Here is a 25,050-nt window from a genome sequence, read left to right as displayed (position 1 = left end):
TGTCAGTGTGCTTCCCTTTCTATGAGCAATTATCAGTTCATCACCGGTCGAGATTTCCCCAACAGTAATGTTCAGGCTTATGAGAATTGAATCTTCAGGCCAAGATGTGAAACCTTGGTGCCAAGAAAAATGTGGGAATGTTAGTGTTCCCTATCCCTTTGGGATTGGGAAACCTGACTGTGCCATGGATGAGCATTTCTTTCTAAATTGCAGTTCAAATGATGGTGGTGGTGAACTGTGGTTTAGAAGCAACATGACTGCTCGTAAAATACTGGTGCTGGAGGGCACAGTGACTGTAAGTATTGGTACAGCATATAGCTGCTATGACAAATCGAGGAATGAAACTCGCTATAACTGACAAGCAATGCTTCCAAATTTACCTTCTCTTTTGAAAAGATTATTGATGTATCTTTCGGTGCCTTATCAGAACAGATCCAGTTGGATTTACAGACAGAAAAAGCTCAAGAGGAGTGTTTATTACTTGTAGCCTCACCTGAGACTAACAGAATCCTAGCAAGTATTAACACGAGTTTCAACAGCTCAAGAGGATGTAAAAAGCTGCTTATTATTACAGGCACAAGCACATCTACAACCGATAATGTCGGTTAAAGACCGGCATTGGTTCAGTTTTAAATACTATTCGAGTAATTCTCGATTTCTCCTAGTCTGATCCCACTCCTCTCCATGATGATAAAACTAGTGCAATTTAGTTTATAGTTAATCTTGTTTATCATGAGCGCGCAAAGCATATTGAGGTGAATTGTCACTCTATTCGATAAGTATTGGACACTTGTGTTATTTCTTTTCCTTGTATTTCCAGTGACCTCCAGATTGCTGATATCTTTACAAAAATCATGACTGGCCAATGCCTTTAATTTTTTATTGACAAATTAATGCTTCTTTATCGCTTTGCATCAATTTGAGGGGGAATGTCAGTCGAGGTATATTAAGGTATGAGTAGCCTATCTATTTATGGAATGATTATAGCTGTAAATATTTGTGAGTTGCCGTATATTTTAGCTTCCTGGGCAGAATTGATATAATTGCTCAAATTTATACGTGTAATTAACTCAAACATGGCTATATAATGAGTAGAACACTCAAAAAGAGATCATCGAATATAACAGACACGCAATGCTTCCAGATTTACCTTCTCTTTTGATTTTATAGACTATCGATGTACCTTTCAGTGCCTTATCAGAACAGATCCAATTGGATTTACAGACTGAAAAAGCTCTAGTGTTTATTACTTGTAGCCTCACCTGAGACTAACAGGATCCTAGCAAGTATTAACACAAGTTTCAACAGCTCAAAAGTGTAGAAAGCTGCTTATTATTACATGCACAAGCACATCTACAACCGATAATGTCGGTTAAAGACCGGCATTGGTTCAGTTTTAAATACTGTTTGAGTAATTTTCAATCTCCAAGGATATGACAGTCTGAGCCATCTGAGGTTCTTTCATTGAAGGACTTGCATTCTCATTGAAAGAAAGTGCTGATTTTCCTAGCAAATGCTCTGTCTCTTCACTATTTTTCTGACCCCACAAGTCCTCATGGAGTGATGTTAGCCTAGAAAGCTCGTCAGATACTTCCTTCATGCTTGGCCTTTTCACACCACTGCTATTTACACATCTTTTTGCAAGCTCAGCAACCACTTCAATCTCCTCCAGCTCCTCTTCATCTGCCTCAAAATCTATAATCTTAAAGAGATTATTGTTTTCTAATGATGAGATGAAATCTTGAACCACGTTACGCTTCTCTCCAGACTTAGCGTTAGAGTTTGGCTTCTGTCCTGTCATAAGTTCCACCAGAACTACTCCGAAGCTGAAGACATCGCTCTTTACAGTTAAATTACCTGTCATGAGATACTCAGGATCCAGGTAGCCAAAAGTCCCCTGTATTTTTGTGGCTATATCCGTTTGGCCAGGTGAGATCAGCACTGAAGCTCCAAAATCGGCTATCTTTGCTGTTCCATCCTCGTCCAAAAGTATGTTAACCGTCTTGACATCCCCGTGAATCATTGGAGGGTTTGCTAAAGAATGCAAATATTCAAGTGCAAGGGCAGTCTCAGCAGCTACCCTCAAAACGGTCTGTCCATGTTCTCAACACTTGAGACTTCTTATCATGGATGTGGTGGAAAAGAGTTCCATTTGAAATGAATTCATAAACTAGCAAAGGCACTTTGGTCTGCAAACACAGGCCTAATAGCTTGACCACATTCTTGTGATTGACTTGCAAAACCATGCCAATTTCATGCTGAAATTCCTCGTTCATTTGAGCCTTGTCTACTCCCTTAAACTTCTTGACTGCAAGTTGGGTATTGTCTGGTAAAACTCCTTTGTAAACACAGCCAAAGCCTCCTTCGCCAAGTTTCTTATGATCATTGTAATTTTCGGTTGCTTTTGCCAGCTCTGCCTCACTGAAAATCCTTACTCGTTGATGCTTTAAAACCATGCCTCCATTTTCTCTGAAGTTTTTATCCTTTCTTAATTTCCTCAAAATTATATAGAGCAGCACACCGATGATCACAAGGGAAATAGTTCCTCCAGTAACTGCATCAAGAGATTCAATGGAAAGAAATGAACTGCCATGATGATCAACCTAGGGCAACCGGGAGTCTGGGAAGAAAACAATTGTTGATACAAACAGCACACTGCCGTGTTCTATAAAGTGCTAGAATAGTTAAAAAGCTGGATTGTTGTACTAAATTCTGAAAGTATAAGCAATTTTTGGAGGGCAGGCTCCCTGAAGTCCATTTTTGGTCAGTTTGGATGAATCCAGATTCCAACTTCATACTTCATAAACAAGCAAAATGCAATTATTTTGATTTTGAGGGGGCAGTCTCCCCTGAATCTATCTCAGGTCTAATTTCTCAGTTCTCACACTAGGAGGAGTTCATATAATTATTGTAAGTAACATATTATTAAGTCCACATATCCTATTGAGTATTTTATATAAAGTGATTCTGCTGTGCTATGTTAAGAGAATCCAGCATGGGGTTGCTAAAATATGTAAGTGGGGAGAGATTAATCACAGGGTACGTGCAAATTTACCTGAAGCAATGGTGGCGATACCAAATCCTTGACAACCTGTTTTACCATCACCGTGCATGCCCAGTGGACAACTGCATGTGTAATTTCCAGGCGTGTTCTTGCACTTTCCTTTGCAAGGATACCTTTGTCGATCAGCACACTCGTCAATATCTGTTTGAGTATAGAAGCAGAGAACCAGTAAACAAGACTAAACAAAAAATCAAAACAACGAAAAAAGGACCCAACATAATATGTGGTGTTTACGATTTAATTGGAACAGTAGATTACCTTGACATCCTGGTGAAAGATAGGGGTTTCCTGTGAATCCATCTTTGCATGAACAACGATATCCTTGGCCATTCTCAGAGTAATTGCAGTTAGTATTATTGCGGCAAGCATATGAACTGGTATTCATTCCAGCCTTTTCACACGACTTTGTTTCGACGACCCATTCAATCACAGCATCTGAAGCATTTCCATCTGGCAAACCTGAGAGCTGCCAATCTGAAGCCTTGAAGGTTCTTTTGTCTGCTAAAAATGCATATCCACAAGGATTGAAATATGAAACATTCGTGTGTTGTTCATGGAGCTAGAGAGAATATACAGAGACTTTAGGCCCTGGGGAATTGAGGTCTGACAGCATCCTGAACCTGAGCAAGAACTGTTATCGGCCAGGCTCACCATTTCATCGCATGAGGAGATACAAGCAGCTCCATATGTGCCCTGAGTTTCACCCACAAAACCCAAAGTATCACAGCCTATAGCTGTGAACATGTTTTGGGTGTCTGAGAACGTGTAGGGTCCCTGACCGAGATTGATAGAGAGATTAGTTTCCTTCACGTATGCCCCTGACTGGTTGTAGCAGTCATATGCTGTGATGATGCTGACAACCATTAAGCCTTCAAGAACTGATATATTGAGAACAGGAATATTATAAAACCACAACTTCTCAGGACCATGACCATCACTCTGGCTGCAATTTAGAAACAAGTCCTGGTTTTGGGCACAACTGGGTTCATCAATACCGAGGGATAGGGAACACTAACATTGCCACACTTGTCTCGGCAGCCAGGTTTCGAATCAGCTGCACTTTGATCCATTGACGTTGCCACGGAACACAGTAGAAACAAAATCATTAGCCCGGGCAAACACAACTTCAAAATCATCTTTGCTTGTTCTAGATCAAAAACATCAAAAAACCAAGAAATATAAACAAGGCCGCCAATTAATTAAGAATCAGTTTAAACCATTGCAACTTCTGGAACAAAAGCTGGACCAGTACATTTTTTTACTCGAAATCACAAGGTAATTTACCCAGACGACTTTGGTGTTATATTTTAGGCTGTTTAGGTGTACTGTCATTGTCTCAAAGTCTGAAGAATTCAATTGAAGGAACATCATCCATCAGTTGGTGTATTATTCCATGAATTAATCCCTAGTCAACCCGGCATCGGGAAATTTAGCGCGGAACACGTGTTTACTTAGCGTCATAGTTAAGGATCGGTACTAGACTGGATCACTGCGAAAGATAAAAGATGTTGAATTTAAGGTATCATAAGAAGTTATTAGTATTAAATTATAATAATTAAACCATTATGAAAATATAAAATATACAGAATATGAGTATGCAATAGTATGAATACAAGTTATTTATTTCTTTGAAAACAATCTTCTTTTCATTTTTCTCTTTTTTATAAACTTTGTTTAATAGCTTGTGTCGAGGAATGCATGCATTGATAATTGGATATTTGGCAAATAAATTAACATCGTTTGAAACAGTCATCATTTTATTCCTCTTTTTTTTAATTCGAAAGAGGCCTACACTAGATGTGTTGATCAGATCATTGCATTTGGTTACTTAATCAATGATATTTATTTGATACTGCAATTTTTTTATTTTTTAAGGTTTTCTGTTCCGGTTAATAATAAATAGAATATATTCGGAGGTCATTTCCATGTTAAGATATATTTTTATAAAATAAATATTTTAGTAATTTTTAATTTTTTGCCAGACATTATTTATACTTTCTTTGCCTTTTCATGGGTCCATCATGAGTTAAAATCATTAAAAAATGTTACCGGTTGGAACAGGAAACTCTGATTTTGATCAATAATCGAAAACTAATGATGAATAACATAATCCCACTCAAAAGAAGGGGGCAAAAAAACAAAAGGGGAGGTTGCATGCATCTGTAGATCAAATGGTTTTTAATTATTCTCTCCCAGTACTGTATACTCTGCTTTTCTTCTTACATTCATCCATTGAAACGTGTTCTCTCTTCAAAAGGTAATATTTGTTCCTTAATACTGAAGGCCACTGTGGACGTAAGAATTTGATTTTTGAGTTGTCACAGGCTGACAGCCAGCTAGCCCTGTCCTAAATCCACAGCAGGGTTCAGACTTTGTCCACAGTCGTATGTAATATCTGATCTCAAAATTGTTGTTTCCTCTACCCGTGTCACCGTAGCTTCACAGTAGATAATGAGGCATATAACTTTTACTTCTTGCTGGTGCTAGAACTGAGCATACCAAACTCAATAGCAACTTCTGAAGCAGGACTGAATTGCAACTCTCCCAGTTTGTGTACAGAAGTTTTGCTTTCGTTTCAAATCGTTCACCGGAGGAAATTAGATGGACGTGTAGTGGAAAAACTTGCCTCACGTACTGCAGCACCATAGTTTATGTCGTGCATTGAAGTAGAGTTAGGGAGAAAGTGCGACGATGTTTATGAACTCAGTGATTCGACATGTGCCTGCATTTTGACTGACTTAAAGAGTATGATGGCAAAGAACTTGTGCATCGAAATGTTGATATCAAAAGAACAAGAATGAACATTTGTTCCCGTAATAAATACTTGAATGTAAGAACAGAAAAGAAAAACTATTAGAAAGAACTAAAATATTGAAGGGATTATTCAAGAGTTGAACAGTATCTAGGTTTGAACTAAGAAGTATGTCAGATAGAATGTTCAAGAGATGCAGACAAGTACCTGGCAAATGAGCACTCCCCATCTTACGGAACCCATCTGCGCCTGCAACCTTCGCTTCAGAGGTGTCAGCCTCTAAACCAAGACTCACAACAAAATCTAACTGATTCACAGCTTGACTCTGATTTCGTGCTCCCTCCAGTACAGCCCCCTCTCAACCAACCTTTCCCTGGATTGAAGAGCTATGATGGTGCCAATATCTTTCTTCGAGAGCTTGGGAAATTTGTAGGTTGTGGCATTTATAAAATTAATAGAGATAACTGTGGTTTTAATTACAACTCAAGATTTGCATTTAATCTTGCACTTGATTCCCCTGCTAAGCTAGCAAATACCAAATCGTTCAAGCCTATGTTGCTTCCAAGTATGAATCGTGTGACCATGTAGGCAAGAAATGGGGTCAGAAATGGCAAGAAAGCCGGCTGTTTGGTTTCCTTTCTGCCTCAGTGATGTAGGCAAATAGCTGCGTAGTTTTTCTTCAAATTTTGAATTGGAAGCAAAAACAAAAATTTAAATGCAGTACTATTAGTTTCATTGTAATCCGTAATTAGTCTTGTTTCTTAGTTCTAATTAACTACACAAATTTGAAAGATTAGAGATATAGAAGTCGATTTTTTTTCCTCAACCTTTTCCATCTCCGATAGAAGTTCTTTAATCAATTTTGTTAATTATTCAACTTATTATAAGAATAGAGTTAAAGAAACAAGAAACTTAAATTTTAAAAGAGGGGGCAATCCGAATTTGTTCTAGATAATGACTTTTGGTGGACGACAACACTGGACATGCATAAGACCTGCTTGCAGTATTTGTTTGTTTTGATGTCGCACAGACCTGTGCATTCGTATGCTGTATGCATGCATGACAGAGAACAATTTGTTTGTGTGTGTGAACAATAGCAGTCTCCATGTAATGTTCACTAGTCTAGCTCGGAGGAGGTCTCGCTTCCGATTTTCCATTGTAAGTACCTCTCCACACTGTCCAGACCACAAAGCTCCTTCACGGTAGGCATAATGGCCGGAACCTGGAAGTTGAATGGTGGCTGCTCTATGCAACCCCATGAACGCATCTGTTTGCGGGCCTCTTTAATAGCTGCTTGTGCAGCGAAGTAAACTGAGGCTGCTAGGAGTAGTGGTGGCTCACCACAAGCTGCACAAAGCACATTCAATTCACTAATTTTGATCTATGTCAAACTATGCGAGCCTCTTCAACATGCGTGGAGAAAATTATTTTGGACCTTTCACGTACTCGAGAAAACATAAGAGTTGTACCTTTTGATGAAAGAACACGATTTTTGTGATGTCCACTGTTATGGATTTCAACATTGATCTGTTTCGGTATCGTGTCTATTGTAGGGATCTTATATGACCAAGTGCTGTCAGAAACCACTAATCCATCTGGGTTTGTGGTGTAATCTTCAAGCATAAGAAACCCGATTCCTTGGACAAAAGCTCCTTCAATCTGCAACCACCAAGTCTTCTTAAATAATTGGACTGTGAAGATAGTCATTCATAAACATGTTTTGTTTTTGAAAATGTGTAGTCAATCCATACTCAGAACTGGACGTTAACGTTTCTATAAAAGAAACTTTAATTCTCTAAAGGAATGGGATATGGCTGGAGCCTGGAGGTCTAAAAGACATCCATACACATTTAAAGTGTGTAGTGCCTAGAAACAGATGCGGAAAAACATTATACTTGAGAATTGAGCTTTTGAGTTACTGGTATCCAGCTAACCTGTCCTAAATCCACAGCAGGATTCAGACTTTTTCCGCAGTCATAGATAATATCTGACCTCAAAATTGTTGTTTCGCCAGTCAGAAGATTCACCTCCACCTGTTTCACAACAGCTTCAAATTAAATATTTGAAAGATAATCAAGATGATGGTGATGCATTCTGCAAACTGTGATGATAATAAATTAACAATGACATACTTCATTTAATATTTCATGAAGCAAGTTTGAAAATGCAAGGTCTAGGTCTCTGATTATACATTAAGAAGCACAACTTTAGTTTTGAATCATGAACCAAAGAAAATCAAAAGGTGTTCTGGACAAACTTGCCTCACTGACTGCTGCACCGTAGTTTAAGTATTGCATGGAATTCAAGTCAGGGACAAAGAAAGAACTGGCTGACAAGTTCAGAGCTTCCAAATATGCCTGCATTTTGATTGAACATACCACGGATATTGTGAAGATCTTTTTTATCTAAAGGAGCACAAATAAAGAATGGAAATTTCAATATTATGTCTCATAAAAGATCAGTTCACCCTGACCCAAACCTTTCTTCTCTTAAAAGGGAGCAACTGAACAACTTGGAAATTAATAGTCATTAAAGAGATAAGTTTAGATTAAAAAAAAAGTTCTTTCTGTCGAAAGAAACAGAAAGTAATACAAAAGAACCACATTCACTTTATAATGTTTTCAAGAGCTGAATTTCTAAGAATGAAGTGGAAAAACAAATGTCAAGTATAATGTCTGAGAAGCATAGATAAAACAGAACCTGGGATATGAGCATCTCCCATCTCACAGAACCCATCTGCACCTGCAACCTTTCCTTCAAAGGTGTTAGTCTCTCAACCAAAGTTTTACAGCAAAGTCTAACTGCTTCACAGCTTGATTCAGATGTAGTGCTACCAGACGTAAACCCTCCTTGAATTAAACTCAGTGTATCAGATTGTATCACCCGTATTTTATCCAAAAGTACTCCTTCTCCATCACATCTGATTGCATTGAGAGCAAATGCAACCATCTGTTTTACCTTTGTCCAGAGCCCCTGGCCCAGCTCTACTCCTCCAACTTCAACAATAACAGACCCATCACTTAGAATGCCAACTTTCCCAGGAGTTGGTCTCACCATCACTTCATGCACAACAGGCACTCGAGAAATGCCTCTTTTTTTCCACACATTACTCCAATTAAACTCTTTTACCGCTTCAGTCCTTTGATTCAAGTTTGATGACATGGCTATCTTATCCCACATTGAAGTTAAAGAATACTCAAGAGCTTCACCTGAAGAGACATAGAACATTTTAAGGCTGTCGTATGTATGGAGATTTATGCTTCTCACAGAATCAACATCCATGGAAAGGGTGGAGGCTACATGTTCTATTACAGCTTCCGCAATAAATGATGCTTGTGTCTCCCCAGGGCCCCGCATTGCTGATTTACTTGAATGGTTTGTTTTGCAAATCTTTATATCAAAAGACAAAGCACCCCAGTCATATTTCTTAAGAGCACCCAGCATGTTATGTGGCATTGCTGGACTTATATCTGGAGATATCCCTGCATTAATCAGTATATCGAGTTGTAAGGCTGTGATTTTCCCACTATATTTGAACCCTACACTGTAAGTTATTTCCATGGGATGCCTCCCTCCTGCCATTATCATGTCAGTCTTGCGATTGAGATACATCCTGACAGGTCGTTGTAAAGTGTGTGCTGCAAGTGCACATGCTGTTGCTACCTAAAACATCATCGTGTTGTTAGTACTTGTACCAGTAGTTAATGTTACCAGATTAGGCAATATTTTATATATAACAATAATTTGTATTTACAGGATCTTTGTGGTTGGTAGAGCAATGTTAGGGATTTATATGGTTGGTGGAGCAATGTTACGGATTTCGAATGATTTGAAAGAGAAAATCATGCATGTAGTTAATAATTAGGCTGTAAATAGGGGGAATTCTAACTATTTAAAGAGAGGCAAACCTCCATTGAGAGGCATTCAAACTGAAAACCAATTTCAAACTTTCTAACAGTTAACATAAAGAAGTGGACACTTAATTCACTCAGTAAATAATGAAGAGGACCACACATCAATAAAGATCTTCAAAAGGTGCATATGTTTGGGGTGACTCAATGTTTGTGTTTGTGAGAGAGAGAAAGGCAACTATAAATTAGTAAGAACAAAGTATTCATATCCTGCATCAACTCTTAACATTATTGAGATGGATGCATGTGAATGCAAAACTGGGTTGGATAAGAAAAGAGTGTACTTATTGAAGGTTGAGGCGGCCCCGAGGATGAGAGATTGTTTGAGATGGTTAAGTGCTTGACCATGTCCATTATAATCTATGGATGAGCTAGTGTATTAAATGTGATTAGATTCATGCAGTAAAGGCAAAGAGGAGAGTCATGAGGAAAATTATATTGGATGAAATGGCAGAAAAATCAGTGCCGTAAGAACTCAATAGAAATTGTCTCAAAACATAACAAAATGAGAGAAGAGGCTTCATAAACATAACCCTGTGAGTTGTCGCTATATAATAATTGCAACAGAATCTAGAGTGTATAGAAAGATACTCACAGGAATGGATTTTAAAGCCTTTCCACCGAAGCCTCCTCCAACCCTTCTTGTGATTACACGCACATTATGCTCAGGAAGACCAAGACATCTTGCAATTGTAGAATGTGAAAATTCAGGGCATTGACTCGAACTGTAAACCACCAAGCAGTTGTCTTCATCAGGCAAAGCAAGAGCACTCTGATTCTCCATATAGAAATAATATTGTGATCCAAGTTTCATCTGACATTATAATTCAGCAGAAAATTTGAAATGAATGCATATCCTAATAGCTGAAAGATGATACTAGAAGAAAAATAAGTCAGTTTACTAATTCACTTGTTTTTATGTCTTAAAGAGGAATATTTTCTTTCCTTCCCCTACCTTAGCAGAGAGAATCTTATGATCAGCTTCGGCCATTCCTTTTGATGCATCTCCAACTTGTTTGGGGTAGAAGAAAGGAGGGACCTCAAAAAAGCTAGATCTCTTAACAGCTTCTTCCACTGTTAAAATAGGTGGTTCTAGATTTTCCATGTCATAATCTACCACGACCAGGTTTGATGCCACATCTGCATGTTTCTGTGTGTCTGCAACCTATCAAAGTGAATTTATTGACCCGATCAGGCACTAATAGCCCCCATGATCCAGTAGCATACTTTAATAATGACTCTGTAACAACATAAACGGTAAATTAAAAAGAAAAAAAAAGATATGTTACAGATTACCACTAAAGCAATACGCTCTCCAGCATGCCGAGTCATCTCATCAGCAAACAAAGGTTCGGCACCAAAAATGGATTTAGAACCTATGTTCTCCCCATCTTTCGGAATATCTTTGAAACAGATAAGTGCAGCAACCCCAAATGGTAGTGATTTAGACTTGAATTTTATACTTTTGACCTTAGCAAAAGGCTTTTTACTATAAATGAATGCTCCATATAGACAATTCATCGGAGAGGGAATGTCATCCACAAAAATAGCCTCACCTGCAGAAGTGATAGGATGAGTAAGTTTTGTATCTTGCTTCTTGAAAATTTGCAGCTAGAAATCAATGCAGAAGTTTAAATATGAAGTAGATCAAACCAACACAAACAATTTCACAAATTTAAAATGTTTGCTGGCACAGGAGCAGAGAGATAACAAATACAAACCAGAAGCTTGAAGGGCAGCTCCAGATTTTTTCACTGGCTCACCAACAGGATGATACTCCTTGGTTACTTCAAACACGTGTTTTGATAATGACAGCAAAGTTGGGACTTTAACATGATCAAGCTGGTTGTGTTTCTGTGTTACTTCATCAACAGTGAATATTGTTGCACTACCATAGTTATCCAGCCAATGGTTAGAAATTTTAGCAACATTGTCTATTAAGGGACCAAGAAAGTCAAATAAAAAACCAACAGCCAGGCTTGACCTATACGCAGAGCTTGTTGTGCCATCTTCAGGTACCACAGAGGCTCCAACTAATTTAATACTCTCATACAGAACATCAAGAGTTAATTTTTTTCCTGTTAAAAATTCCTCAACTTCCCTTGCTCTAATTGAATGTCTGGTTCCATAGGCACCAAAAGCCAACATGCATTTGTTTAGAGCAATTGTCCCGGAAGATTTCCAGCGACAAACTTCAGCCAAAAAAGCAGCATTTAAATAGGGCAAGGCATTCCCAAGAGGTCGGGGTGCAGCTCGATAGGTTTCAAAGAGCATCTTGCAATCCTTTTCAGAAGAATCATTCTTAATTGGTTCCCATTTTGGGATTTCAACACTTGTAAGTATACTTTCTGAATCCAGTGGAGGCCTTTCCAGAAAATCCTCCAAGGAAAGCTTTTCATGCATGGTATCAGTTATTATATTCACAAATGAACCAGCAGCAAGAAGTATCGTTGCAATATCTGAAGGAAAACAATTCTTCTGTGCCATCATTAAATTCCCCCCCACACTACCTGTATTTCGAACAAATTGAGTGGCTATTTTTTCCATATGGACTGCAATTTTTTTGAACACCATCTCACTTTCTGATAGAAACTCGCTATTACTCTCTGTCTTCAAAGCTTTGATGGCTTTAGAAATAGTAACAGTTGCCCCAATTTCAATCCCAGTATGATCTTTCCCAATAATTGAAAGCTCAGGAACATAGCAGAGATTAATGTAATTGTCGTAGTGTTGTAGATCCTTATAGTAACCCATACCTGTGTTACCAGCCACTAGTTTGATCCTGGCCCCGTTGTTGCCTTTGATGGTTTTGAATAGGCTCTGGAGCTCCTTAACACTGACAGGATTGTACCAAGAGGACTTTTGAGAATCCAAAAGAAAGGAAGATTTGATTTCACATTTAAGAAATTCAGGGAAAGTACAAATCTCGTTATTATGGTCATATGAAGGTAACCTACTTATCTTTACACCTGGACTTTCTCCCTTCTTCCAGAAACAATTTAATCCCAAATCCTCCATGTCAACATCAGCTGCAAAACTTTTGCATGCATCTGCAATGGATCGATACCCTGTACAGCGACAAAGGTTTCCTGCAATAGCCTTTTCAGCTTCAACAGCGGTCAACTTGGAGAATCCTGGAGAGGGTTTCGGCCTATCAGTCTCTTCAGCATTAACCAGGGCCCCAAAGAGTGAAATGCACATTCCAGGAGTACAAAAGCCACATTGAGAAGAATGGAAGCCAGCAAACCTTTGGTGAATTGAGTGGAACCCATCTTTGCTATTTCCAAGGCCTTCAGTTGTTGTAATCGCACATCCATTTACACTGCAAAGCAGTGTCAGACATGAGCTTACTGTAAGATCTTCAACTTGATCGATCACGGGATCATACTTGGAGAGTAGAACAATACAAGCACCACAACCACCTAAAAACCATAAATTTGAAAACATATTGAGAAGCCATATAACTTTCAAATGCTTTAATTCCACTCAAGTAATCGATGTTCTGACATGAATTAACAGATTCATCTTTATCCTCCATTTGGTTGCTGTGAAAACCCAAGCAGACTTACAGGAAGTGATTGAGTTTGAAATTTACGGCATGCAAAATCTAATAGGCCAAGTGGTTTGTCTTTTTTTCTTATTTTCTTCTCATTTTCTAGAGAGAAGAATGAGAAAGTATTTATATACTGAAACAAGCAAGAAGTACCACCAAATCGCAAACAAGAATATGAACAATACAACAATTGCAACACAGGAAAACTCAAGAACCAAAGATGAAGTTGATTCAAAAGATTTTATAACAGAAGCAAGCATTATGAAAACAAAGTTCCAAGTTTTGTATGCATTCACATAGCTTGCCAGCTTGAAAAATCCAGATGATTAAGTGTAATAAATTTTGGCTGTGGCCATGTCTTAAATAGTGATAATAGTGCAAGACTTGAGATTTTTAGTACTCTCTCCCTATGCTCTCTCAGAAATCTACAGCAAACAAACAAGAATCGAAACCATGGAAAACGAATCAGCCCATTAAGGAAATCTTCTCAATTACAAATAAACTAACAAGCAAACCCATTTCCTCAAAAGTATCAACAGTTCATAAGTCAAGAACATTCTAATCAGAGCTGCAACCACAGTAAAAAAATCAGGCAACAAAGTAAACATTACTACAATATAATTCAGCATTCAAAGTAAGAAAACTCCACATGCATATAAGCAAAACATGATGTTAAAATCCCAGATTGAAACCCAACAGTGCCTCACTTATCAAATCTGTTAACAATGTAGGACACGACGTGCTCTTATGGGTAAAGAAAGAAACAGAAAGAAAGATGATACCTTCACCACAACCAAGCTTGACACCCTTGAAAGGGGTCTGTGTACGCAAGAATTCAAGCAAAGTCATTGAAGGGTCAACACTTGAAAGCTCAAACCTCTGTCCATTAACAGCAAAAACCAGACTTTTCGTTTCTCTTTTTATCTGCTCCTCTTCCATTTTTTGAGACTCTGTTTTTTTGTGTCTACGTCAGTTCGTGAGGTAGACAAGCATTTTGAAAGTGTTCTTCAGTTGTTTTTTCAAAGTATGTTTCATTGTTTTGTATTAAAATATATAAAATAATATTTTTTTTATTTTTTAAAATTAACACAAAACAATTTAAGATATATAAAAAATTTTATTTTTCGAAAACAAATTAAAATTTATTAAAAATATGAATTGCCCATATTTTTAAACACTGCATTTAAAGTAATATTTGAAAACACGGTACAAATCACATTTTTAAAATTTAAAACAAAATTATATATTAAAAATAATTTTTTTATATTTTAAATTATTTTGATTTGTTAATTTTAAAAACAAATGTAAAATATAAAAATTATTTTTTAATATATTTTAATATAAAATACATTTTGAAACACAATTATAACTACCTACTAGATCACTGTCCTTTTAGTATGACGAAACACAGCTTATCAAACTATCAAAGTCAAACCGTCAAAGAAGAGCAAGAGCAAGAGCAAGAGCAAGAGCAACAATAGAAACACTGAAATTTTAAGGCCCGTTTGTTTGGCGGCGTCAAGTATTTTCTTTTGAAAATAAATTTATGAAAAGTAAATTATCATTAATATAAGTTAAAAAATATTTTTTAATATTATATTATATAATAAAAAATAATTTAAAAATAACTTATTAATAAATTTTTTAAAATTTTATTAAAAGAATAAAAACTAAAACTTACATAAAAAAATATTAAAGAAAGATAAAATTGAAAAAAAAATTAATTTTATAAATTATTTTAAATAAAATTAAATAGTAATTAAAAGAACGAAAACCAAATCATACACATAAAAAAAATTGAAAGATAATGAAAATAAAAAAAAATTATTTCATAAATTATTTAAAATAAAATAAATAACAATAAAAAAATATGAACCAAATATGATAAAAAAATTAAATCAGGATAAAATAAAAATAAATAATAAAAAAATATGGGGATCAAAGTAAGTATAAAAATCAAGTTAAATCAAATTATAGTTGATTAAATTGAAAAACAAATCAAAATAATATATATAGCAACAAAAGATTAGGGATTGATATTGATATAATTAACAAATAACAAGATATTTTTTTAATTTCTTCTAATTTCTGAAAATTATTTTTTATCTAAAAAAAACTTCTGAAAACTAAGTCAAATTTTTCATTGACTGAAAAATATTTTGATTGAATTTTTTAAAAAATAAACAAATACAAGGAAGTAAATTTATTAAGAAATCTTGGATAAAAATATTATTTAAAATTCTTGATTTCATCCTTAAAACTTAATCTTCTTTATAATTTATTATTATATTGATTTTAATGTAATTTAAAATATATTATTTCTATATATTTTTCTCATCAGAATTAATATTGAGTGTAAAATTTGAATAATTTTAATTATTCGAACTATTCAAGATATAATTAAAATAAATTTTATTTTTTTAAGTATAGATTTTATAATAAAAAATCTAAATAATAATAAAAATCTCCAAATAATAATCTTTTGCTTGAATAGGTCACAATCAAACCACAGCTTAAAAGCTTTATATTATGTTTTAATATTATAAACATCATTATTAATTTGCATTGTTATTAAATTCGGAATGGATTGGCTAATTAACTCGGAATTTGAACTAATTTCAATTTATCAAAAAATTAAAAAAAAATTAACTTAACAGGACTCAATCAAAACTTAAATTGACTCGTGAATAACCAAATCGAGAACAAAAGGAGCACTGGTGAAGATTCGAAGGATAATACTGCTGCCACGAACTGGCCAGTAACAGTCAGTCAAAGGAATTTTGTGGGGACAGTGATGGGTGCCTGTCTGCAATAAAGGTATTAAAAATGGTGCCATCAAGTTGGATGGGTTCGCTCAACTTGTTGCTACCGATGAAGAGATTTTATTTTATTAAAATTAATTATTTTTATATTTTTAAATTGTTTTAATTTATTGATGTTAAAAAAAATTAAAAATATATATAATATTTTTTAATTTAAAATATATAACATTTTTTAATTTATTTTTAAATAAAAAATATTTTAAAAAATAATCATTATCATATTCTAATATAATAGAAATGATACAAAAAGAAAGTGTGCCATAGAAGCAAAAGAGACGTGAGCTATATAGCACAAAGCAGTGGGGTAGATTGACAAGAAAATTACTTGTGGCAAATCTGATTAATTGTGTCTGATATATAGGACAGATTTCTTCTCTGAAAAATAGTTTTTAAAATATTATTTTTAAAATGTTTTTGTATTTATTTGTCATTAAAAAAATTAATCAACGAAAAACATTTTTCAATCAATTTCAATTAAAGAAAGATTTGGTTTAGTTTTCAGAAAAGTGTTTTCCTTTAGTTGTGTTTGTTTTCTGGAAAGTGGTTTCTGGAAAATCAATTTCCAAACTTTATGGTATTTGTTTGCCATTAAAAAGTTGGTTAATGAAAAACATTTTCCAGTAAAAAGAAAATTTGGCTTGGTTTTTAGGAAAGTGTTTTCCTGAAAATTTTTGGGGGAAAACACTTTCCGGAAGTTGTGAAAAATTTAGAAATGTCATTATTTGTTGATTATATCAAATTTGATCCTCAAACTTTTGATTGTTATATATATTTTGTTTTGAATATTTATTTTTCAATGTAATCTCTTAAAATTTTATTTTTATATTAACTTTGGTCCTTATTTTTATAATTGTTATTTCTTTTTTTCTTATCATTTTTTTATTGAAATTTTTTATCTATCAAATTTGGTCCTCATTCTTTTGATTGTTACTTATTTTATTTGAAATAATTTATGAAATGTTGATTATTATTATTTTAATTTCTTCATCTTTTATTTTTTTAAAAAAAAAATTAGATTTGATCTCTATTATTTTGATTATTATTTGTTTTATTTGAGATAATTTATGAAATTATATTATTTTTTTCAATTTCATTATTATTCAACTTTTTAATTTGTAAGATTTGTTTCTTATTATTTTAATAAACTTGAGAAAAATAAAATATTAATAAGTTATTTTTCAGCTTATTTTTCATGACATAACCAAACACTGGAAAGTGTTTTTTAAATTATTTTTCATTACACTGCCAAATATCGACAGATACTTTCTCGGAATTCACTTTCCCGGAATTTACTTTTCAAAAAAAAACTATTTTTCAACAAACAAAAGTTTTAGCAAAATTGGAATTCAATTCCTTTACTTCAAGACTTAAGGAGAATGTCAACAGCCAATATCTTCTCTTTAAAAAAATAAAAAAAAAAAAAACTGAATATTAATATCATAAAAGGTAACCCACAAAAAAATAAAAATAAAAAACTAAACGAATTCGAACAGATCTTTTAAACTAGATCTAATCTTTAAAATTTATAATTCGTTAAATTATGGATTTGAATTCAACGAAAAAACTTAACTTTTAACCAATTTAATTTTAAAAAACAAAATTATTAATAAAAAAACTTACAAAAAACCAAAAAAAAATAAAAAGAAAAGGTTCTTCCTAACCTCCTTTTCCCTCTCTTTTCTTCACTTTCTCCTTCTAAGACAACCTTTTTCTTCCCTCTAATCTTCTTTTATTTTTCGGTGTTTAGGTGTTTTTGGCCCTCACAATTCACTTATATACCTAAAAATCATCATTTTCTCAAGAACTTCGCAAGAAAAAATGCAAAATTTCAAAATACTCTTCTCTTTTCTTCCATGGCTGTGCAGCCGGCCGTAAGTATGGAAGAAAAGGTTGATTTTTGTTTAATTACATTTTTGTCCCATCATCCTTCTAAATTATCATTTCAATTATTTCTCTAAACTTTCACTAACATTTGGCACTTTAATTGAAAACAATTTAGTCCATATATCATTCTTAAATTTCCAAAACAATCCCTCTTATTATTATTTATTTTTATCAAAATAAAATTCTCATTATAACTTATTTATTCATTTATTTTTATTTTAAATTCTCAGGTCTTACAATTGATATCAATTCGGGTTAACATCTCATACTTGTAATCTAGGCATGAGACTCGGATCACGCACCATAAAATATTATAACCCAAACCATATACCAATAAAATATTGATGAATAAAATTGGAAAGATAAATTTAATTAAAAAGGATGGACATGGGAGGAAAAAAAACAGTTAAAAAAAAATGAGAACAAAGTTCAATATAAAAAATAGATAAAATGATGAGAGGTGAAATTGCAAAACAAAAATCAATTGGAAAATGATATAAGAAATAAAATTTTGAAAAAAAAAATGAGGACTAGATCTAATATAAAAATTAAATTAAATAAAATTGAAAAAGATAAAATTAAAAAAAAATAATAATTAAAAGAATGATGATCAAATCTGATATTAAAACTAAAACAAATCAAATTTCATAGGCTAAAATTGAAAAGAAAAATATAGCAACTAAGAGATTAAGGGTCAAATATAATATAAAAATCAAATAAACTTAATTTAAAGAGATGAAATTAAAAATAAAAATTAACTAAAAAAAGATTTAAAATAATCAAAGATTAATCAAAAGATTGGAGACTATAACTTAATTAAAATAATTCATTTCTTTTTTGGTGACTCGCATTGATTATGCTTTTTTGGTCGCATTGATTATGCTTTTTTGAAAGTTGAATGTGGTGACTTTTCCCCACGCGTAAACACATTCTCTTTAGACATCTAACACTTTTTAATATTAATTTTATATCTTCAAAAAAGCCAAACTAACCCTCATTCACATGGTTTATAATGTAAAAACTAGGATAAAAAGTCCAAAAAAACAGTCTTTAGAAATTTTATAATCTGATTGACTAATCAACTCCCAAATTAACTTTTTTAATTTTTTTAAAATGATATCAATTTAATTAACTCTAATTAACTTAGCATCCTCATGACCCGAGCTTGGACTGAATTATTAGTCATGAAAAATTTCATTATTATTTAATATTATTTTAATATTTTAAAAATATTATTATTTTAATTAAATCAAATTAACTTAACCAACTGTAACCCAAGCTCCTCGAGCCGGGTCACGTGGCGCTCAAAGTTTCATCAGTATTTGTTTTGAGAGATTGCGTGAATATATATAACCAATGTCTTGAAAATGTATCGTTTTTTATCAAAACTCTTGTCGACTTCTCCTTGCAACTATATGTCTATGATGTGATTTGGACTCCGTCCTTTCTTTTAGCTAAACCCTAAAAGAAGTTTTGCCTTTGCCTATGCTTGAAGCGACCAATTCTATGTAATCAGATAAAGCATACTTGAAACCATGGAAACAATTTGGAAGGAATAAATGGTAAGAAATCCATGCCACTACACAAAGAATAACATCGTCCAAAGCAAAACATAAAACGCAAGGCTTCTAATCATCAGATTAATTATATATAAATTCTCTCCTTTGTATGCATAAAAAAACAAAGAATTATATAGTTCTTCTCCCTCCTCATCAACATATATCAGAACAAAGTCCAAAAACAAACCAAGGCTAACGAATGGAGTCAAAGCCAACTGGTAATGCAGCTGCTGCACGTGTTCATGAAGAGTTTGAACCATCAATGGACTGGATACAGGAGCCAGGAGCTGACACTCTGCGAATCTATTTACCAGGTCTTTGGTTCTTTTCTTCTTTTTTTTCATTATCTCCAGTTTAATTCTTATTTTCATAATTCCCCATTCTAATGCAGTGCAGTGCAGCGGATGTGGACATAGTTGAACCATGTAAAATATGGTGTCTTGAGGGATTTTTTTCTTTTCTTTTCTTTAGTTATGGATGCAATTCTTAACACAAAATTCCATAGAAAATCAAACCTAACATTCTGCTTGTCATCTTTCTGGTTTTCCTACAGGCTTCAAGAAAGATCAGCTGAAAGTTCAAGTAACCTCATCGCGTATTCTAAGGGTCATCGGAGAACGCAAACTGAGTGAGCATAGATGGAGAACTTTCCGCAAGGAGATTCCTATCCCAACAAATTATGACATCAATGAGATCGCTGCAAGGTTTGAAAGGGGAATCCTTTATGTGAACCATCCTAAAATAATTGTTGCAGATGCTCCTAAGCCACAGGAACAAGTGCCATCGCCTGTGGAACCATCGACGTATGATCAGAAGCCAGCACTGGAAAAGGCACAATCGCCTCCGATACAAGCCCCAGGTAAACCTGAACAAAAGTCGTCATCAGCTGAGGGAAAAGTGGAGCCACCCTCAGAATCAGCTACCGAGCCTAAAAAACAACCACAGGAAAAGCCCGCAAGCGAGCAACAACCTGAAGATCCTGTTGCAAAGGTTGGCATGGAGAAACAAACGGGTGGCGAGATTGAGGGAGCAGAAAATGATAATCTTTCACCGAGGACACCGAGGAAGGAGAAAGATCCAGTGAAATATGAATGGAATGAGAAGAGCACTAACAATGGGCAAGCTGAAGCAAAGGGAATTGCCACAACAAGCAAAAGTGCTAAACCTGGAAATCTTGTTGACTCTATCATTGATTCTACAAACATGGTTAAAGATAAAGCAGAAAAAGGACTTCTAAGTGGAGCTGAGAAACTCGGAATGGAAAGTTACAAGAAGGATTTCAGTGGTTTGGTCATGGACATGAAGAAGCCAAGAACATTGGTGACCCTGGTTCTGGTTATTTTATTTATTATGGTTCTAGGGATGTATGGTAGGAATGCAATCAGATCCCTCAAGAAATCTGATAATTAAGTCTTTTCATCTGTATATTAATCTATACAAATTGTAACTACGTCTGCAATTAAATAATAAAATCCCACCCCACTTCAGAAAAAAATATTGATGATTCATATATTTGAAGAACGCTGTTATTTCAAACAATCAGGATTATGTTTAGGCTAATGGAAACGCCATTAAGATTGTTACAAAATCATGAACAAAGTTTATGAATTGGAAGAGTTGTTGCAGTACATGGAACAAGGAGGTACTCTAAGAAGTTTTCCAGAATCATGAACTAGAACGAAGTAGAGAATGGCGTTCTCTGCATGTTTAGAGTAATCTCCCGGGTTTTTGGAAAATTGGAAGTATTAAGCAAGCAGAAATTGTTCAAAACCATAAACTGGATTAGTTTTAAGAATGTTTAGGTCATTAGAATAACCTTATCAGAGTGTTTTCCATAAAAAAAACAGCTTTTAAACTGTTGCAAAACTATAAAATTGGATCAACCATCGGGGGCATCTTCAGTATTGTTCTAACATAATTTTGAAGCCAGTATTCATATACTATATATGAAAAGTGTTCGGTAAATCGAAAGCATCCTAAATATTGTTTCTGCAGGTTCTAAGAGACAGCAACTAAAGTTTCTGGTAACATCAACTCGAAAACTCAGGATCATTGGAGAATGCTCTCGTGGTGATAATTAATGGAGCCATTTTCACAAGGAGCTTCCTATTCCATCATATTATGAAGCTAGTCATATCAGTACAGAGTTTAAGGGTGGCCTTACTTCAAGTCAAACACCCCAAGAAGATTGTAACTCCAGCTGACCCAGTGCAGGAAAATTATGCAAACGCACCCGCATAAACTGCAGAGCCTCAAAAGCCCAACAACAAAAAACCACAATATCAGGTTGCTCAAGAAGTTCCTTCAAAGAACTAGATCAATGAACCAACTAGTGGAAAAAATTGATGCGGTTGCAAACTGTTCTGCAACTGAGGCTAAGATTCATGTTACACCAAAGACTTCAGAGGATTGGAAGAGTGATCGTGGCTTGGCTGAAGCAGAAAATAACACTAGCACAAGTGACCAAAAGCGTGAAAATGAGGGCCGCTTGGTTCAGAATGCTGCCAAGATGCACCAGGAAGAAGAAACTGCTGCTGTTCGTGGTAGTGATAAATTTAAACTAGCATATCATAAGCAGGTTCTTGGAGGTTTGGTTGAAGAGATGAAGAAACCAAGAAAATCAACAAACTTGGTCACGGCTGCTGGTTTGTTAATCCTGGTGCTTGGGATGCATGTTCACAACACCATCAGGTTTAATGGAGAATCTCAGAACTGGAGGATCCAATAATAAAAACTGTACTGTAAACCTTTGAATAAGTGGTACATAAACTCAAAACATGTTTGCAAATGTACAATGATGAATAAAGGGCTCAAAATCTTGAAGAGTTTCAGAAAATATGTCCAGAATAATATTAAATAAAGAGAAGGAATAACCTTTTTGAGGAAAAAGAAATCTTCTAGAAAAGAAAAGAGAAACATAGTAGCTTATGTTCAAAATAGGCCAACCTGCAAGATTGGGTGCTGAAATGCATGTAATCGATCATGTTCCCAGCAAATTAATTCAGAGGTGGATGCTCTCACTAAAAGGTTATACACAAGGAAGGAGTTTCTAAACGGTCTGTAAAGCTTTCCTTAAAATAGATCTAAGGGAATAGAAGGCTGTAAAGCAGCTTACAGAGAAAATTGTTTTGCCTCGCTCAGAGGAAATCAGAGAAGATTCAAAAGGAAAAGAAATAATTGATGTAATAATAAAAAGGAAGAATTGAATACAGAGAAAACATGTGGAAGAAAAGAAAGTTCCTATCACATTACAATTCTTTCTTTATATTGTATATAAAATCAACTAATTTGGGACCTTTCTTTGGCATTTGAAAGAAACATATCATTTGAAAGGTTAAGATGGATAGCACTAGGCCATTGGCTAAAGTTAATGATCAAGTCTATGAAGATATTGATCCTAAAATGGAATGGGTGAATCAGCAGGATTCGACACCCTACTTGTCCGTCTACCTGGTGACATTTTATTCCTTAAAATGATGTGAAACTCTAGTCATTTGTTCTTGTTTATGATCGTTTGTTTGCTTTAGAGAGTGTTTGGTCTGGTTGTTTGCTTTGTTCGTGCCCAGCAAGGCCACACAGAAGTTCTTTCTTTTTTCTATGATAAAGAAAAGAAAGCAGTAACAAAAATGTATAATAGGATGCATATATTGATCGTATAGGTTTTACGAAGCAGCAACTAAGGATCCAAGCAGCAACAGGTGATCGAAAACTCAAGATCACAGGAAAGAGCCGTCAGGGAGACAATATATTGATCCGTTTTAACAAGGAGCTTACTGTTTCATCAGATTATGATCTTGATCAAATCCGTGCTAAGTTTGAGGGTGGAGTGCTTTATATCAAACACCCCAAGAAGAACATCAGTCCAGCCATGCCGGTACAGGAAAATAATGCAAGCTCAACTACAGAGCCTCAAAAGCCTGCAAATGAAAAACCAGAAGACGAAACAAGTGGACAAGATTAGGCTACTCAAGAAGTACCTCCAAAAACACAGACAGAAGGACAAACAAGTGGAAATATTGATGGACGAGCAAATGCTACTTCAACTTAGGCTAACTTGAAGGATCCGAAGAGTGATCGTAGCTTGACTGAAGCAGGAAAGGTCACAGGAACAAGTGAAAATCATGAAACCGCGGGCAATAGTGGCTTGGTAGCAAAGAAAAAGAAGTTGAGAATATAAAAAACATTGGTTGTGTCAGCTGGCATGTTTGTTGCTGTCCCAAGGCTTTATGCACAAAAAGCTATGAGGTCCCATGGAGAATCTGAGAGCTAAGAATCCAAGAACTCACTACTTCTTCATTTTTCAAGTGTGTGCTTAGGAATAAATTCTACACATCGTCAAAACATGTCTGAAAGGTAAACAAGTTGAATAAGAGGTCAAAATTTGAAGAATTATGCCATTGTATTCCAGGGAAAGGAAGCAGAAATTGCAGTTTGCTCCAGCTTATTAGATTTTTTTAGCATCTAAGTAAATTAAATGAAGAGACAAGTAACCCTTTTTTGTGAAGAAAAGGTAGAACTGGACGATCTGTTTTTTCATTTGCAATGTGTAGCTTTGGATTAATCATATTCATATCAATTTTGGTATTTTTTAGTAAAAGATGATTCATTAGTTTTTGTTATTTTTTCGAGATAAAAGAAACAGACATGAAGATAATGATGATAGGAAAGATATATCTACTTGTATTTTTATTTTTAAAAAATAGAAATTCACACCAAAATAGTCTCAATATATATTTATTTTACATTTTTATCTTTTGTTCCTTCAATTAAAGAAAATGTGTAGAAAAAAAGAAAGTTCCTTCACATTGCAACTCTTTCTTTACCTGTGTATACGACCAACACAATTCGGGACCTTTCGTTCTCACTTGAAACATACACATCGATACAAACCCTAAGATGGATAGTACTAAGCCGATGGCTAAAGTTAGTGATCATGTTTGTGAAGACATTGGTTCCACAATGGAATGGGTTAAAGAAGCTGGATTTGGTAGCCTACTTGTGCATCTAACAGGTGATATTTCATTAATTCATGCTTTATTTTCGGATTCAGGCCATTTGTTCTTGTTTATGATCATATGCTGGCTTTAGAGGGCGTGTAGCTCGCTTCACTCGTGTATGTCCAGAATGGCCACACAAAAATTAAAACAAGTAAAAAGAGAGGAAAATTCGTATACCTGGATGTTTATGTTGATTCTATAGGTTTCTGCAAGTCAGGATTCAAGCATCAGGTCAGGAACTCAAGATCGGGGTGACAATGAATGGATCCGTTTTAACAAGGAGGTTATTGTTCCATCAGATTTTGATTTTTTTACAAAATCCATCCAAGGTTTTGAGGGCGGAATGCTATATATCGGTCCAGCCAAACCGGTAAAGGAAAACAATCCAAAGCCAGCTGCAGGACCTCAAAGGCCTGCAAATGATAAACCACAAGACCAAAAGAGTGGGACAGGATTCGGCTGCTCAAGTCGTGCCTCCAAAGTCTAGGAAGGAAAAACAAGTGAAAAT

At 34.7% G+C, this 25,050-nt stretch overlaps 3 protein-coding genes and 1 pseudogene across 5 annotated transcripts; 2 read left to right on the top strand and 2 right to left on the bottom strand.

The window, feature by feature from the left end:
• Positions 1-1,161: 1,161 nt before the first annotated feature.
• LOC118059940 (wall-associated receptor kinase 2-like) lies at positions 1,162-4,257 on the bottom strand (annotated as a pseudogene).
• Positions 4,258-6,711: 2,454 nt separating this feature from the next.
• Positions 6,712-14,284, bottom strand: LOC118059949 (abscisic-aldehyde oxidase). 3 transcript variants are annotated; one of them, XM_035073016.2, is made up of 11 exons: positions 14,063-14,203; positions 12,975-13,049; positions 11,449-12,861; positions 11,024-11,283; positions 10,683-10,892; positions 10,323-10,541; positions 8,517-9,479; positions 8,078-8,173; positions 7,751-7,849; positions 7,286-7,475; positions 6,712-7,163 (listed from the first exon to the last, which is right to left on the bottom strand). In XM_035073016.2, exons 2-11 carry the CDS (start codon positions 13,042-13,044, stop codon positions 6,934-6,936), a joined length of 3,750 nt encoding a protein of 1,249 aa, XP_034928907.1. In that variant the 5' UTR covers positions 13,045-13,049; positions 14,063-14,203; the 3' UTR covers positions 6,712-6,933. The 3 variants fall into 3 exon arrangements, with proteins under 3 accessions (XP_034928907.1, XP_034928899.1, XP_034928889.1); XM_035073008.2 differs by having other exon boundaries at positions 12,975-13,149; positions 14,063-14,202; XM_035072998.2 differs by having other exon boundaries at positions 11,449-13,149; positions 14,063-14,284.
• Positions 14,285-19,570: 5,286 nt separating this feature from the next.
• LOC118059963 (uncharacterized) lies at positions 19,571-21,055 on the top strand. Its single transcript, XM_035073029.2, has 2 exons — positions 19,571-19,859; positions 20,099-21,055. The coding sequence occupies exons 1-2, from the start codon at positions 19,745-19,747 to the stop codon at positions 20,953-20,955; spliced, it is 972 nt and encodes a 323-aa protein (XP_034928920.1). The 5' UTR covers positions 19,571-19,744; the 3' UTR covers positions 20,956-21,055.
• A 3,404-nt stretch (positions 21,056-24,459) lies between these two features.
• Positions 24,460-25,029, top strand: LOC118060377 (uncharacterized). The gene is made up of 3 exons (XM_035073594.1): positions 24,460-24,556; positions 24,636-24,658; positions 24,745-25,029. Exons 1-3 carry the CDS (start codon positions 24,460-24,462, stop codon positions 25,027-25,029), a joined length of 405 nt encoding a protein of 134 aa, XP_034929485.1.
• Positions 25,030-25,050: the final 21 nt, after the last annotated feature.

Source organism: Populus alba, chromosome 4 (assembly GCF_005239225.2).
Source record: "Populus alba chromosome 4, ASM523922v2, whole genome shotgun sequence".
In the NCBI taxonomy this organism is placed as follows: Eukaryota; Viridiplantae; Streptophyta; class Magnoliopsida; order Malpighiales; family Salicaceae; genus Populus; species Populus alba.
This window is presented reverse-complemented; position numbering and strand designations above follow the sequence as displayed.

Coding starts and splice junctions, on each gene's coding strand:
- LOC118059949 (XM_035072998.2), bottom strand. CDS start 14,219: ATGGAAGAGGAGCAGATAAAAAGAGAAACGAAAAGTCTGGTTTTTGCT. Junction 9,480..10,322: donor AGGCTTTAAAATCCATTCCT/GTGAGTATCTTT, acceptor ATGATGTTTTAG/GTAGCAACAGCATGTGCACT. Junction 7,476..7,750: donor CTGCTGTGGATTTAGGACAG/GTTAGCTGGATA, acceptor TGGTGGTTGCAG/ATTGAAGGAGCTTTTGTCCA.
- LOC118059963 (XM_035073029.2), top strand. CDS start 19,745: ATGGAGTCAAAGCCAACTGGTAATGCAGCTGCTGCACGTGTTCATGAA. Junction 19,860..20,098: donor TCTGCGAATCTATTTACCAG/GTCTTTGGTTCT, acceptor GTTTTCCTACAG/GCTTCAAGAAAGATCAGCTG.
- LOC118060377 (XM_035073594.1), top strand. CDS start 24,460: ATGGCTAAAGTTAGTGATCATGTTTGTGAAGACATTGGTTCCACAATG. Junction 24,557..24,635: donor CCTACTTGTGCATCTAACAG/GTGATATTTCAT, acceptor CTGGCTTTAGAG/GGCGTGTAGCTCGCTTCACT. Junction 24,659..24,744: donor GTGTAGCTCGCTTCACTCGT/GTATGTCCAGAA, acceptor TTGATTCTATAG/GTTTCTGCAAGTCAGGATTC.